General features: G+C 38.0%; 1 protein-coding gene across 2 annotated transcripts in view; it reads right to left on the bottom strand.

Moving 5' to 3' along the window:
* Nucleotides 1-17,701, bottom strand: part of PELI2 (pellino E3 ubiquitin protein ligase family member 2) — a 187,437-nt gene that overhangs the window by 11,770 nt on the left and 157,966 nt on the right. For both annotated transcript variants that reach the window (XM_077122548.1, XM_077122549.1), the window contains 2 exons: nucleotides 9,430-9,627; nucleotides 1,591-1,779 (listed from right to left, as the gene is read on the bottom strand). In XM_077122548.1, the coding sequence (XP_076978663.1) occupies nucleotides 1,591-1,779; nucleotides 9,430-9,627 (387 nt within the window). The remainder of the gene's footprint in view (nucleotides 1-1,590; nucleotides 1,780-9,429; nucleotides 9,628-17,701) is intronic.

Below are 17,701 nucleotides of genomic sequence, written 5' to 3' on the forward strand. Positions count from 1 at the left end.
AGAACTCATGCTGGGATGTGCTCATCTGGACAAACACGCTCTCCACGGTTTCCAAGGCACTGCTTTAGGTTTCCCCAGAGGGGCAAATGCTCGGGTGCAAACAGGCTCCCATGAAAGCCAGGCGTGCCCCAACCTCCCACCCCCCAGTTCTGAGTCGTGATTAGGAGGCTCGCGCAGGGAGACTAGAATTTCAACCCCTGCCCCCCGCAGTGCCTTGTAACTCTGTGACACGAGACAGCATTTATCCTCCCTCTGCCATATCTGCCATACCTTCCTCACTTACAGAATGGGGATGATTTCACCTCCGTGACAAGGGTGCTGTGCAGATTAAATGAATTAATGCCTCTGCCATGTTAACGCAGTGCCTGCACCCAGCAATCATTTACTGACTTCTTACCATCGCTGTTTAATCACTACAATCAGTCCACCCAATCTAGGTAAAGTTTGTGTAAAACTGTCCAACCATCAGAAACAAAAAGTTATTTGGAAAAAATGCTTTCACACTCCCTTCCCTATTTACCATCTCTTAAAAAGTGTTTAAACAAGCGTTTGCTTGGCCTTTCATTGAAAATGCTTCTCATATTTACTCAGCTATGATGCTCCAAGACCATGCTTTACTGTAAAACCCAGAGGCTGTACCTGTAGGTTAATTATGTATAAAATAGTAATAAAAATAAAAATTCTCTAAAAGCAAACACACGGTAGAGAATAGCAAACCAGTTTAGCAAAACAATCCCCCATAATCTTTTTCCATCTTAGTAATATCAGTTAGCATCATTTATTTCCTTTAAGTTCTTCTATGGGAGGTTTTGAAGAAGACATTTGCTCTCTCTTATTCTAGCCTCTATCTAATAATTAGCTAAAAATACCGGATATGGAAAATTCATTAAGAACCTTTTGGCAACTGTGCCATACAGCTATGGCAAGATCAGAGACTCAAGCTTCCTTAGTTAAGCTGTTACAATTACTCCCCATAAGAAGAGAGGATTAAAAAACCAACTACTTTAGGGCATGGGAATAAGTGGTTCTATTTACAGGAAAATAGGACTATCAGGTCAATGCAGTACATGAATCATTTCAAGTAAAAAGCTGTAACTATGATTTGAGTGAAGAACATAGGGAATTCTTCATTAACTTCTGACTGTGGACTCAAGATTCAAAAGTTAACAAATATTTTAGTTCCAGAAAAGTCTAGTAATTAATTCTGCAATTCATGATTTTAACTAGTCTTGGATGGCTTAGGAGTTTTCCAAATTAGTAAAGTTTTTACAATAAAAATAAGCGTATTTTTCTTGAAATGAATTTGGGTGGGCATTTTGCGGTGAAGCATTAAACAAAAGACTACGCTCTTAAGGATATAAGGGGTGAAGGACATTTACTTCCGCTAAGTGAAAGCTGAAATCGTCAAAGAAAATGAGGCCATTTCCTTCCTACTCTCAGGGGCTTGCGGAAGTTTCCACCTCCTTGGTCAATGGCACACAGCGTCTGTCCCTCCTGTGTGAAGGGTTGGGATTTCAGGAGAGGAAATGATAAGCCCCTGGGCTGTGTTCCCACGGCCCCGCGCACGACCCACGCGCGCCCCGCACTCACCAGCTTGCCCCTTTGCTGCGCCGACCTGGTTTCCCGCAAGGTGTAGACGTCTCCGCACACCGAGATCTCGCGCCAGGCGCCCGGCAGGGCCTCCTCGGTGAAGCCCCCGCGCGGATGCATCACCAGGACGCCGTTGGTGGTGAGCCCGTCCATGTGGCCGTCGGGGTTTTTCCACTTGGCTGCCTTTTCCTGGAGAGCAGGCCACAGGACAGAAAGCGCGCGCTAAGACCGCCTTCCACATGAAGGGGTTTACTCACTGTACAATAGTGAGTAGGGGTACTGGGCAGGAAAAAGGGACAGATTTTCATTTTCCACTTAAGGCTAGGTGATCAGAAGGAGGAAATACTCTGCAATTCCTCTGACAGTGTGAAAGGAGTGCTAAGATGGATGAATGATCTATCACTGGATATACCTTATATTCATCTAGGGAGTTGAAAGAAAAAAAGAACTCGGTGGCTGAGCCTCTCCACCAGAGATTCTTTTTAAAATATCCCAAGTGATTCTAGAAATCTAATATGCATCTTCAGTTCTATCTGTGAAGTGCTTTCATTGTATATCAAACAATGCTTTATGGGCATCCTTATCTGGGAGATATATGGAATGAAAGCTAAATCATTTTACAAAATAAAAAGAATTTGCATCAACAGTACAAAGTTCCACAAAATGTCAAGTCAACAAGTTGTGGCCATTGCATCTCCACGCACATCCATGCTTATGTACTCAAAGGTGGGAGGCTCAACCAGCAAGACCGAGGCTCCCGGCCGCCTGCACCACAGCAATTCCCCTCACCGTCCTTGGTGACAGACAGAGCGAGGAGACTGCTCATATGACTCGAGGACCCATCCTGATTAGCGGACCCCACTATGCCGATCCCTGCCCGAAGGCTGGCGTAGGGGTGGGCATGTGACTGCGTTCTGGCCAGTGAGACAGGGAAGAAGTTCTTCTTGCAGGCTTCCAGGAAAGGGTTATTATTCTAAAAAGAGACAGAGAACAAAGTGCCTCTGGGTCTCTTCTTCCTCGGGAAGTTGTCACGCTGCAGGGACTTCTGGACCTACGGGAGGCAGCTTTCACCATGGGGAGACCTTGCCTGAGGAAGAAGCTTGTGTGCTGAGAAAGGCAGAGAACAGGGAGGAAAGAACCTGGGTTCTGCAATGCAGCGGAAGTTGTGAATGGGCCAACCCTGGAGTTGGCCTTCCTCGCCTCTTCTTGTCACGTGGGACAATACGTTTTTATTGCTCTTTAGGACATTTTGAATGTTTTTATTTTCCTCTCTGCAAAAATGATCCTGATTCAGACAGCAATGTATTACTCGAATGGGGAACTCCTTGAGGGTGGGGATTTTTATTATTTTGTTCTCTGTGATATTATGTCTATAGTATCCAGTATGGAACATGGCAAGCACTCAGTAAAAATGTACTGAATGAATGAATCACTAAAAGTTTACTTCTGAACCCTAATTATCTAGATCTGGCCATTTCTCCCTCCCCTGAAATAAACTCTATTAAGCCAACCATCAATATATAAAGTAGAATGTTTATATATATGTGTGTGTGTGTGTATATGTATGTATATATTTGTTATTTTTTAATCACCTTTTAATTTGTTATTTTTTAAGTTACTTAAAAGTCATTAAAAATACAATGTTCTTATATCCCCCCGCCCCATTATTGACACTTTGCATTGGTTTGGTACTTTCTTTTGCAATAGATGAAAATATATTAAAATATTGTTAACTAGAGTCCATAGTTTGCATTTTCCCCACATACCACCCTAATATCAAAACCCTGTAATAATGAAGTACATATCTTTAAAGAACATTTTTACATTTATACTATTAACCACAGTTACCGTGTTATATAGTCCCATGTGTTTTTCCTCTTTCTTTCTAGTAACATGCAATACCCCAAACTTCTCCTTTCAACCACACTCACACTCATAGTTCAGCGTTACTTATGCTCACAAGAAGGTGCTACTGTCACACAATCCATTTCCAAACATTTACAATTAACCTAATAAGAAATTATGTAAAAATTAAGCATCAGATCCTCACTTTCTACCCCTATTATATCCCCTGGCAATCTATATTCTAGATTCTAACTCTGTGAGATTGCTTATCATAATTAGTTCATATCAATGAGATCATACAATATTTGTCCTTTTGTGTCTGGCTTATTTCACTCAGCATAATGTCCTCAAGGTTCATCCATGTTGTTATACTTATCAGAACTTCATTCTTCTTACAGCTAAATAATATTTCATCATATGTATACCACATTTTGTCTGTCCATTCATTAGTAGATGGGCACCTGAATTGTTTCCATCTTTTGGCCACTGTGAACTTCGGCGTGCAAATGTTTGTTCAAGTCCCTGCTTTCAGTTCTTCTGGGTATATTCCTAGTAACAGGACTGCTAGATCATAAGGCAATTCTATACGTAGCTTCCTGAGGAACTGTCAAACTGTCTTCCACAGTGGTTACACCATTATACATCCCCACGAGCAGTGCATGAGTGTCCTTGTTTCTCCACATCTTTTCCAACACGGGTAGTTTTCTGCTTTTTTAATAGTGGCCATTCTAGTGGGTGTGAAATGGTATCTCATTGTGGTTTTGATTTGCAGTTTCCTAATAGCTAGTGATGCTGAGCATCTTCTCATGTGCTCTGTGGCCATTTGTAGTTCCTCTTTGGAATAATGTCTATTCAAGTATTTTGTCCATTTTTTAAATTGCTTTTTTTTAATTGACTTATAGGATTTCTTTATATATTCTGGATATTCAACCCTTATCAGATATGTGGTTTCAAATATTTTCTCCCATTGAATTGGCTGCTTTTTACTGTCAAAGTCCTTTGAAACACAAAAGTTTTTAAATTTTGAGGTCTCATTTATCCATTTTTTACTTTTGTTGCTTCTGCTTTTGGTGGAAAGTCTAAGGAACCATTGCCTAAACACAAGATCTTGGAGATGCTTTGCTACATTTTCTTCTAGGAGTTTTATGGTCCTGGCTCTTATATTCAAGTCTTTGATCCATTTGAGTTAATTTTTGCATAAAGTGTGAGATAGGGGTCCTCTCTCTTTCTTTGGCATATAGATATCCAGTTTTCCCAGCACCATTTATTGAAGAGACTGTTCTGTCCCAGGTGAGTTGACTTGGTAGCCTTGTCAAATAGCAATTGGCCATAGACATGTGAGGGTCTATTTCTGAACTTTCATTTTGATTTCATTGGTTAATATACCTATCTTTATGCCAGGACCATACTGTTTTGACCACTGTAGCTTTGTAATAAGCTTTTAAGTAGGGAAGTGTGAGTCTTCCAACTTAATTCTAATTTTTCAAGATGTTTTTAGATACCCCGACCCTTCCAAATAAACTTCATGATTGGCTTTTCCATTTTTGCAAAGGAGGTTGCTGAAATTTTGATTGAGATTGCACTGAATCTGTAAATCAGTTTGGGTAGAATTAACATCTTAACAATATTTGTTCCTCTAATCCATGAACACGGAATTTCCCTCCAATTATTTAGGTTTCCTTTGATCTCTTTTAGCGATGTTTTGTAGTTCTCTGCATAGGTCCTTTAATATTCTTGGTTAAATTATTCCTATATATTTGATTCTTTTAGTTGCTACTGTAAATGGAATTTTTTGTTGATTTCCTCTTCAGGTTGCCTATTACTAGCGTATAGAAACACTACTGATCTTTGCATGTTGATATTGTATCCTGCTACTTTGCTGAGCACATTTATTAGCTCTAATAATTTTGTTGTAGATTTTTCAGGACTTTCTCAATATAGGATCATGTCATCTGCAAATAGTGAAAGTTTTACATCTTTTTTTTCCAATTTGGATTTTTTTCTTTTTCTTACCTAACTGCGCTAGCTAGAACATGTAGCACAATGTAGAATAAAAGTGGTGACAGTGGGCATCTTTGTCTGTTCCAGATCTTAGAGGGAAAGAGTTCAGTCTTTAACCACTTTGTATGATGTTAGCTCTGGGTTTTTCATATATGCCCTTTATTATGTTGAGAAACATCCTTCTAGTACTATCCTTTAAAGTGTTTTCCTCAAGAAAGGATGCTGGATTTTGTCAAATGCCTTTTCTGAATCAATCAAGATGATCATGTGGGGATTTTTCCCCCTTCAATATGTTAATGTAGTGTATTATATTAATTGATTTTCTTGTGTTGAACCACTCTTGCATACCTGGGATAAAACCTACTTGATTATGGAGTATAATTCTTTTAATGTGCTGTTGGATTTGACTACACGTATTTTGTTGAGGCTTTTTGCATCTATGTTCTTTAGGGAAATTTGTCTAATTTTCTTTTCTTGTACTATCTATCTGGCTTTAGTATTAGGGTGATATTGGTTTCATTGAATGAGTTAGGAAGTGATCATTCTTCAATTTTTTGGAAGAGTTTGAGCTGGATTGGCGTAATTCTTCTTGGAATGATTGGTAGAGTTCATCTCTGAAGCCACCTGGTCCTGGGGTTTTCTTTGTAGAGAAGATTTTGATGACTGACTTACCTTCTTTACTTGTAATTAGTCTGTTGAGATCTATTTCTTCTAGAGTCAGTGTTGGCTGTTTGTATGTTTCTAGGATTTGCCCATTTCAGCTGGGTTGTCTAATCTGTTGGCATATAGTTTTGCACATTATCATCTTATATGATCTTATTTCTGTGGGGTCAGTAGTAATTTGATCCTCTCATTTCTGATTTTATTTATTTGCCTCTTCTCTCTTTGTCAGTCTACCTAAGTGCTTGTCAATTTTATTGATCTTTTCAAAGAACCAGTCTTTGCTTTTGTTTATTCTATTGTTTTTTTATTCTAAATTTCATTTATTTCTACTCTAAAATTTATTACTTTTTTCCTTGTTCTTGCTTTCAGATTAGTTTGTTGTCCTTTTTCTAGCTCCTCCAAGTGTGCAGTTAGGTCTTTGATTTTAGCTTTTTTTCTTTTTTAATGTAAATGTTTAGGGCTATTAAGTTTCCCTCTCAGCATTGCCTTTATAGCATCCCATAAGTTTTAATATGTTGTATTCTTATTTTCATTCATTTCCAAATATTAACTGATTCTTCTTGTAGTTTCTTCTTTGACCCACCGATTGTTTAAGATTGAGTTGTTCAACCTCCATATATTTGTGAATTTTCCAGGTCTCCACCTGTTATTGACTTCCAGCTTCATTCCACAGGCTCCGGACAAAGTACTTTGTATAAGTTCAATTGTTTTCAATTTATTGAGACATGTTCTGTGACATGACATGATCTATCCTGCAGAATGATCCATAGGCACTTGATAAGAATATATATCCTACTGTTTTGGGGTGCAGTGTTCTGTATATTTCTGTTATGTCTAGTTCATTTATCATATTATCCAAGTTCCTGTTTCCTTATTGATCCTCTGTGTATAGGTTTTATCTATTGATGAGAGTGGTACATAGAGAGTGGTCTCTAACTATTATTGTAGAGACATCTATTTCTCCCTTTAGTTTTGCCAGTGTTTGACTCATATATTTTGGGTCACTCTAGTTAGATACATAAATATTTATGATTTTTCTTTCTTCTTGGTATATTGCCCCTTTCAGTAACATATAGTGTCCTTCTTTGTCTCTTAAAATAGACTTAAAGTCTATTTTGTCTGATATTAGAATCGCTACTCCTGCTCTTGTTTGGTGTTCGCATGGAATATCTTTTTCCAACCTTTCACTTCCAACCCATTTGTGTCCGTGATGGCTTGAAGCTGTACTGAAAAGTATGTTCTTAAAGTTAATCCACTTCTGTGGGTTTGCACTCATTGTAAGTAGGATCTTAAGATATAACCCCCCTTGTGCTAAGCATGGGTCTTAATCTTACTGGAATCCTTTAATAGAAAATGAAACTCAGACAAAGAGAAAGACACAGAAGCTGAGAGAAAGAGAGCCACAGAAGGTGAGAGAGAATAAGTCACAGAAGGTGAGAGAGAAATTCCCTGATGTCAGAAGCTGAAAGCAGTGAAAACTGGAAGAGAAAGGAGAGAACAGCAGATGCTGCCATGTGCCAGAGGAGTCCAGGCCTGCCGGCAGCTGATCTTTGGGGAGAAAGCATCACCTGATGATGCCTTGATTTGGACATTTTCATGGCCTCATCACTGTTACCTTGTAAATTAATCATTTCTCATTATTAACTGTCAGACTATTTCTGCTATATCGCAGCTCTAGCAAACTAAAACAGCGTCTTTAAGTGTAAGGACAATCTTTTGTAGACAGCATATAGATGGATCATACTTTTTTATCCATTCTGCCAATCTGTCTTTTTTTTTTTTATTAAAGAAAAAAAAGAAATTAACACAACATTTAGAAATCATTCCATTCTACATATGCAATCCGTAATTCTTAACATCATCACATAGATGCATGATCATCATTTCTTAGTACATTTGCATCGATTTAGGAAAAGAACTAGCCCAATCTGTGTCTTTTGATTGGGGAGTTTAATCTATTAACATCCCATGTTACTATTGTAGAGGCAGTATTTACTTTAACCATTTTATTCTTTGGTTTTTATGTGTCATAACTTGTTTTAGTCTCTCTTTTTATTCTTTTAGTTACTCTGACTCATACTCTTCATTTTTCTACTCTCTTCCAAGCCTCTCTCTCCTGTCTTTTCCTTTTAACCTAGAGAACTCCCTTTTAGTATTTCTTGTACGTAGGTCTCTTGTTGACAAACTCTCTTGGTTCCTGTTTATTGGAGAATACTTTAAACTCCTCCTCATTTTTGAAGGACTGTTTTGCCAGATAAAGAATTCTTGGCTGGCCATTTTTCTCGTTCAGCACTTTAAATATATTATATCACTGTTTTCTCACCTCCATGGTTTCTAATGAGAAATTGACACTTAATCTTATTGCAGTTGCCTTGTATATGACAAATTACTCTTCTCTTGCTGCTTTCGGGATTGTCTTTTTCTTTTGGTATTTGACATTCTGATTAGTGCATGTCTTGGAGTAGATTTATTAGGATTTATTCGGTTTGGAATACATTCTGCTCTTGAACCTATATATTTATGTCCTTCATAAGAGTGTGGAAATTACCAAACATTATCTTCTCAAATATTCTTTCTGCTCCTTTTTTCTCTTTTCCTCCCCTTCTGGGACACCCATGATTTATATGCTTATGTGTTTTGTGCCAACATTCAATTCTCTGAGTCCCTGCTCATTTTTTTCCCCATTCTTTTCTCTATCTATTCTCCTGTAAGATTTTGATCATCCTATTTTCTAATTTGTTGATTCTTTCTTCTGCCTGTTCAAACATGTTATTCTATGCCTCTAGTGTATCTTTAATCATTTCTATTGTATCTTTCATTCCCATAAGTTTGGTTATGTTTCTTTTCATACTTTCAAATTCTTTTTTATGCCCACTCAATGTCTTTTTTATTATCTATTATCTCTTCACTTGTATTTTCCTTCATCATCTTGAATTGATTTGGGAGATCTGAATATATATATTTATGTACATATATTTTTAAAAAAGTAATTATCATACATATTATAATTAATATAGCCAATATAACAAATATGATTTATTTATTTACAGATATATGTATATATTTTTTCACATGGGCAGGCACCGGGAACGAACCTGGGTCTCCAGCATGGCAGGCAAGAACTCTGCCCACTGAGCCACTGTGGCCTGCCCCATTTTCAGAATTTTAAAAAACAGTTTTACAAACTGGCCACCTAAGGACTAAAATCTCAAAATCTATCCAGAGGATAGATGCCATGTCATGCAAAGCAAATGTTCTGCCACATTATGTGTTCATTATCATAATCACGGCTGCTTTTCTTGTGACAGTATACTTATGAATACTACTTACGCCAAGAAATATGTTTTTGGAAGAGTCAAATCCTGCTGCGAATATCCGTGCTGTGTAAGGTTCATTCCGGTCACAGACAATCCTGCAGGCAAATCTGGATATGGTACTTTGTGTGATTTGGGCTTCATCATTACTCTGACTGCCAGAAATGGTGTCTGTGACGACGAAGTCGATAGGGCTTTCTGTTGATCTGCCCACCTAAATAAAGTAAATACACTCATGAGCCACTTGAAAACATCACATTGTTATACTTCGCTCACACGGAACGGGCACTCAAGATCCCTTTTACACTTATTAGGTCTGCTCGGAGGGTCAGAATTTAATGAAAAGTTTTCAGTTGTGTTCTCCTTCCTGTTTAACTAAGGGAGATACTATGGTAACCAATCAACTAAGAGAAGGCTCAGTTTTCTACTCTGGGGGGAAATATTAGATCTTCCTCCAAACATCAGATTTTATTTCTTGGTTGAGGAAGAAATATTGCTGACACAGAAAATCATTCTTTTTCTTCTATTTTTTTTTTCTTGGGCAGGCACCAGGAAATGAACCCTTTCTTCTATTTTTGAGTGGATAAAAGCCTGAACAATTTTATATAAGAAGCTAATACAAAGACTCACCCCCCATCTTGTGCCTAACTCCAGAGAATGGTTTTCCCCACTGGGTAAATCAACAGTTACTCACAGCTCTGAATAAGAAAAGGCCTAACCCTGACATAGAAATAAAATGTTTATTACCACCACTTGGTGCAAATGAGAATGACGTAAAGGGCTTATACGAGCCAGCCTAACTTTTGGGATACAATCAAATAAAAGACTTTAAAAAGCTGGTCTTAACATTTCGACTCTGTATGATTTAAAAAACTCTCTTGGGAAAATCTACAAAGTTGCCAAAAATATCATATTTGCCTCTTTCCTTGGTAGGTTTAAATGCTGCCAGAAAGAGTATATTTAATTAGGAAAATCTTAGTGTTTTAATACAGTTTTTCAAATTCAATAAAGCCAATAACACAGGTACTGCTTTCACTTTTGAACGGAGGAGATTTAAGAATCTGTTTATAAATAAAGAAATCCTCAAGATGGGACAGTAAAATGTTTATGTAATGATGGTCTATGAATCTCTAGCTGAAAAAAGTGATCAATGTTATGTATACCAAGAGGCTTCTTAAATTACAAATTATTTATATGCAAACGAATAATTTCTCACTAAACATACTGATGTTCTCTTCTTGCATTACTGACTTTGATTTCAAAGCCCCTCATGGAAGCACGTACCACATGCTCCAAAAATGCCAATTTCCCAGGTATAGTTTGAGTTCAAAATTCAATCTAAAACATAAACAATGTAGAATGTTTTTTATCCCCTCGAATAAAAGTGGAAAAAATATGTATCTTCTACCATTTATCTCTGCTTGCTTCCAGGAATGATATTATTACATTTCTTTTGTAAATCTCACAAATACATTCTCATGCATACACTATCTCTGTAAAATCACAGACAACAGACATCTATCTTCTCTTGTTTTTTGCAACCCTTAATTTCTTGTCCTAATGAAACGCGCCTGGAACAAACTAAACTGCTGGGTTCACAGAAACTCATCAACTCGAATAGATGCATATTGCCTGAATATATGCATTTCAGGTTTAGAAAACATATAGCTTGTTAAAAAATGCAACATAAAATCCAAATTAGATGTACTAAAAGATCTTTTCATACAGTTCATCTTTCTAAAGTTACAAATCTTTCTGCCACAGGATTCATACAAAGGCTGGGTGTAAAGCTCCATGGAAGCTCTACTGGGTGAGATGCCTCTAATTTTTTTTTTTACAGCTTTTTTAAAATTAGAAAAGTAACAAATGCTCATTGCAAAATACTTAAATACAGAGACGTATAATGGAGAAAATAAAGGCTATTCCAAAACCAGGAACAAACCAGTCCTGAAACTCTATTCCAACAAAGCTTAGGCGTGAATGTGAGAAGTTCTGAAATGGCCTAGTCACCCCACAAAATCTGAAGCCCCACAATGACCCACCCTCTGCCTTAATTTCTGTCACCCTCCATGGAAGAGGGCAAAGACTTTTCAAGATCTGTTAAAAGCTCAAAGTTAAAAACCTGCCTCTGCTAGAATGTCACACACGATTCCTTCTTGTCTACAGAGATTTCTTTCTTCTGGAAAGGTCCCGTTCTGAGTTCATCCCAATGTATTAAATTAATGTCTTGATGAATTAACTGAAATGGACCATAAAAACATGAAACTGTATTCCAACTGTAACATACTGCTAGGATCAATTATTTCAAGTCATGATTCTTATCTGACTAGTCATACAAGGTTTGCTTATCAATTCACTTCCATTTAAATCTAATCTATAGAGTGCTAGTTTAATTTTACTCTTGAAGACAAGAGTCTCGTGTTGCTTTTGCCAAGAAAAAAAAAAAAAAGCTACTTTCCTCCTGGAAATCACTCAGTGTAGAAAACTTGGCACCCGTCCTTTCTTTTGACTACTGGAGCAAACCTACATTACTATTTTAAAGTCTGTCATGTATACAAGCCAAGATGCTTTTGAAAGTCATCTAATATTCATATAGTGCTGGCATTCATTTAGTAGCCACAAATGGGAAAGTTATTCCTACTACTGCCACTCACACACATAGTGAATATAATCTAGCATTTTCCATCTTATTTATATATAAGAAAAGCTTGGATTTTCCAACAGAAGTAAGAAGGCACCAAAACACCTGGAAGACCCTCACCTTTCCCCACTGGGCCCACCAATCTCTCTGCACCTGAAACCTTATTTTCTGACTCCCCTCCTATGATATGGATGATCTACTGCCTCATTTATCCAAGGCCAACCTCTCTGCCGATGCTTGGCATGCTGATGTTTTTCCCTTCTTACAGATTCTGCTCCTGAGACTGCCCCCGCTCCCTCCCGAACCATGGATCTCCCTCCCTGGGGTGGAACACACAGCACTCAATCAGTCACACTCCGCAGCAGCACTTCTCAGACTCTCTGTGGCAAAGGACCAGTGTTGTTTTTTAATTTCAATCAGATGCAGATGGACACATAAAAAAAATAATGAAAAAGAGCCCCAGAAAAGTGATCAGCTGCTTGGAGGTCTCAGCCACCAAGTATCTATAAGGGTTTCCAGAGGCTCCTCTCGTTTCTGTACTCATCCCACCCTGCTGTGCCGCGCAGAGAACCCCAGTCTGCATGGCACTGCTCTCAACCAGTCTCCCATCTTTAAAAACGCTGTCCTTCGCCTGCAAGCAACTGTCAAGCGGCAGCACCATTTCCCTGCTTCATCTAACAGCGACACGTCTTGGAAAAACCTGTCAATAGTCGTTACTTCCGTTTCCTCACCCTTCTCACAACTTCTCTCCACCCACTCAACTGAGCTCCCCTCCTCATGACGGTTGAAATCGTTCTTGCTAAGGCGAGAGCCATCGATGCTACACTATGTCCAGGGTCCATGTTCAGTCGGCACATCCTGGGGTGCCCACACCTGCTAGTAAAATAATGAAATGCTTCCAGATTAGTGGGTACATAGCCCCCTCCCTTTCTCTTTGTATCCTCCCCCTCAGTAACCTCAAGTCCCATCTATCAACCAATGATACCCAGATTTACTGCAGGAAACCCTTCTCTCTCTCCTGAGTTTCAGCCTCGAACAGCTCACCCCCACGTACTGTCCAACAACCATCTCACAGGGAAAGAGACCCAAGCAGAACTCGGAGTCCCTAACTCAGAGCTCCCTGACTGCTCAAGTTCAGTGTCAAATCCCAAGGATCACCCCCTCAGTTCTCCACCTTCCTCCATGCTCACATTTCACCCTTTGTAAATCCTGTCAACTTTACCTCAAAATTTCTTCCAAACGTCCACTTTTCCCCACGTTAGGTCCAGTTATTATCACCTCTTACTTGGGTTACATTCCATTAGCCTCCAAACGAGTCTCCTTGCTTCCATACTTACCTCTTAGAATCTTTTCTACACAGGAGTTGGAATTATCTTTTACGAATGCATATCAGATTATACCCCTCTCCTGCTTAAAATCTTCCAACATCTTCCTAAAACTCCTAGAATAAAACCCAAACTCTTTACCTGGCCAAAACGGCCCTACTTAGTCCAGCTTTGGCCTCCCTCTCTAGGCTTACCTCACTCCACTTCTTTCCTCCTTAAAGTTACTGCTTCAGAGCCTTTTGCACCCCTTGTTTCCTCTGCCTGGAATTCTTGCTATATTTGTGGTCTGCCGCCTCTAGAGGCGAAAGGGACACATAAGCGGGCCATCCCCAGTGACCATAAGAGTAAATGGCAAATTGTAGGTGCTCAAGAAATACCTAGTAATGAAGGGAAGATGACAGCGAGCCTGAACCTTGTGAGATACACAAACACACACACACACAAACACACACACCACGTACAATGTTTCAGGAAATGACTATTGAAAAAATGAAGATATTAACAGATATTAAATGGTACTATCTAAAACTACTGCAAGCCAAATTAAAACTCAAACAAAACCCCAAAATGTAGGCATTGCAAGCTTTCAGACTCAAAGCCTACAAACTATGGATCCAAGAAGGAAAGTCCACTGAACGCTGCCTTCAGGATCCAACACATCTCCCGGCCTTGTGGTCAGAATGTATTTGTTTGTCTGTCTGTTTGTTTGGCATGGGCAGGCTGGGGGAATCGAACCTGGCTCTCCAGCACGGCAAGCGAGAACTCTGCCACTGAGCCACCGTTGAACTGCTTGGTCAACGTACCATACATCACCTTGGCATCACACATCACCTTGGGGGTTTTCTAAGACATTCCATCACTCCCTTTGATTCCTTTCATGAACTGTCTTCTTCTCTGTCTTACTTTCTCAACAGATAGACTCTCCAGCCTTTATTTATTTACTCTATTCCAGAAAAGGATTAATAAGCTCTTATTCTGAATATATTAACACAGAATTTCTCACACTTAATCCCTCCTTTAAATTCAGATCTAGCTTTGAGTCTTTCTCAGGCAATAATATTTCCTACTTCTGGGTCCAGTGTCTGATTCCACTGAGGGGAATTGGGAAAGGACCCTTTTTGGTTTACTCTGATATTCTGCATTTAAATGCTCAATTAATTTAGAAATCACTTTAATGGAAAATAGCTGAATTGAACAAACTTCAACACTAAGATCTGTAATTGAGAAATGTGAATGCTGCCATGCTTTTGCTTACTGATTTTTGTGACTGATAGGTTTTAGACAGAAAAAACAATGTGCTAAAAGGAGGACAAATTAAAAGAATCTTGGCTTTTCAAGACCTTCTAAGAACTGACTAATTTTACTCTGCTTCAGATAATCTAACATTAGTTTTTCAGTTTGTCCAGTTAGTCTTGAACAGAATCAGACTATTTTAATGAAATTGATAAATATATTATGTTTTCTTAATACATCTACAAATTCTTGTTTAAATTGTGATTTTTTTTAGAGGTTAAGTTGAGAATGCATAGAGAATAAAGAACTCGGGAGACTTAAATCTTAGCTCTGCCACTCATGACCTCTCTGTCCTTAGCTTAAGTTACTTTTCCTTTGTAGACCCAGATTTCTCAGCTTGGAAAGGCAGAGGCTGGTGTAAATCTGCAGTTCTCAGGGGGTGTGGTCCGTGAACCCGAGTGCCCCCACCTGCCAAGGTGCCCATGAAGACAAAACTCATCTCACAATAGTATGATGTCATTTGCCTTTCCCACTGTGTTGACCTTTGCACTGATGGTGCTAAGGCAATAATGGGTTAAAAACAACTCTGGCACCAACGTGAACGAAAAGCATTAGCACCAAACCACACTAGTTTCACTGCAATCTTCATGGTCACACACTTGCAGTTAGAATGTTAAGGGCAGGTTCAGTTGGGAATGAAGGTGAGACAGCAGATCTTGACTCATATTCTGTGTGATGGAACAGGATGCAGGCATAAAGTACTTAGTAACGGGAAGCTGACAAAAATCCAAGTAATTCTTTAATTCATTCGGAGTTGGCAGAGATGAGAAGGACAGAAATGAACGATCTGAATAAAATGCGATCGCACAATAGTGAAGAATGCGCTATGTCACAACACATCACTAGAGAATATTAGGTGAGATTTGGAAAATTTACTAAGAAACAAACTTCTCCTTAAAGGAATTCATGCCTCACACTTTAGTAGTAGGTGACTTACCTTTTACATGTGCCAGCTCACTTTAAGCAGTAAAATAATGAATCACTAACAATTGTAAAATAGCCTTGATTTGCTATTTTGAGTGTTAAGAAGACTCTTCGGCTGTCTACACAACACGGTATTTAAAAAATTTTATAAATTGGAAATGCACAGTTTTAAAAGTATATTAAAAAGAAGAAATCATTAGGAAATCCCATAAAATATAAACAGGCAAGTAAATGCAAATATTTATTTATTTATTTAGCTTTTCTTTAGCAGAATGAGAAGAAAACACATTTAGAAAAAATTACATGATGGAATGGCATGGTGAGCAAAACTACTGTCAACATTTTGTCCAACTATTATAGATCTTAATTCGGAATGCAAATTGCATTTAAATATCTATGTCTATAGAGGACTGTCACATTTTTCCCTAATAAGTGGCCCATTAATAACATGGTTCAAGTTAAAAAGTGTGAAAAATCTCGCTGTTGAGTCTCCTTCCCCACAAAAGGCCTTGCATGATCAATTTTTACTAATTTTAATGTGTATAAGGATTATTTAAATAATTAACAATTAATAGTTAATACTGCTCAATAGCATTAATAATTTAATTTATTAATATTTAAAACTAATTACTATTAATTGAACATAGTCCTATAGTTATAATATTAATACTGAATATGCTTTAGAGCTCCTTCCACATATATCATATGTGGAGCTTTTCCTCATTCTGCTCTACAGCTGCTGGAATATTCCCCTGCAAGGCTGTGTCCACATTTATCAAACAGGTCCCACACTGAAGGATATTTAGGTTGCTTTCAAAAACTTGCTACAAATGTCATTTTGCAGGTATATACGGATATCTCTGGGGTGAATATCTAGAAAGAGAAGAGCTGAGTCCAAAGATAAAAGCATTTTTCCTTTTGGATAGGTATTTCCAAATCGCCACTCATAAAGGTTATATCAATTTATACTCCCACCAACAATAGGATACGGGAGAGTGTGTGTTTCATCACATCACTGATAAAAACTTGGATTTCTGCCACTCTGATCATTGAAAACTAGGACCTCTGTGTGATTTTAATTCACATTTCTCTCATTAATAAGTGAAGTTAAGCAAATATTGATTTTAAAGTGCTATTTATATTCTTTTCTGAACAACTGCCTGTCATATCTTTGCTCAGTTCTTTATTGGATTGTTGGACTTCTCCTTAGTGATTTCCAGGGTTGCCTTAGGTATTTGGGACATTAGCCCTTGGTGATGAAGAACTGTAAGTATTTCCTGTTTGACATTCATCTTTTTCCTTGGCTTTATTATATTTTGACCACATAAATATTTATCTAAAAACCAAAATTTATCTATCACTCCTTTTATGGTTTGTGGGCTTTGCCTCATAGTTAGAGAGTTCTTCCCTACACTGAAGTTATAAAATCATTCTCCCATCTTTCTTCTAAAAGCTTTACTTAATATTTTAAAACAAATCTTTAAATCTTTGATTCACTTGGAATTTTATGGTATGAGGTACTGATACAACTATTTTCCCCAAACAGCTAATTTATATCTTTTTTCATTATTAATTTTTAACTTGATGCATAAAAACAAAGCAGATGTTTCTCCCAAATTCTGGAAGAAAGCCTAAAAGGAGAACATAACTTTGCTATAGGCTGGTATCTTACCAGTGTGAGGTGCTCTAGTTCATGACCACCATCGATTAAAAACAAGGAATAAGGAATTTAATTTTCTCTCTATTAAAACAGTACTGATGCAGGCATGCACTTCATGGCGTTACAGAAAACAGGATGAAAGACTTGGAGCATTTTTTCCCCAATCTCTTCTCTTTCTCTCTCTCATATATTTACATGCATGTAAAAAATAAATTACGGACCACATACTTGCCTCTTTCACTTACTTCATCATGGGCATTTTGTTCATTTAGTAGCTACATGGTGTCTTGTGTTTGAATGTACCTTACTGTAAATCATCGCCTACTGCTGGACGTGCAGACCGATTTCCAGTTTTTCAATTAGTATACACAACACTGTAATGAACATCTTTGTGCTCAAAGTTTTGTTCATGTTCTTAATTATTCACACATAACAATTCTTAAAG

Source organism: Tamandua tetradactyla, chromosome 12 (genome assembly GCF_023851605.1).
Source record: "Tamandua tetradactyla isolate mTamTet1 chromosome 12, mTamTet1.pri, whole genome shotgun sequence".
In the NCBI taxonomy this organism is placed as follows: Eukaryota; Metazoa; Chordata; class Mammalia; order Pilosa; family Myrmecophagidae; genus Tamandua; species Tamandua tetradactyla.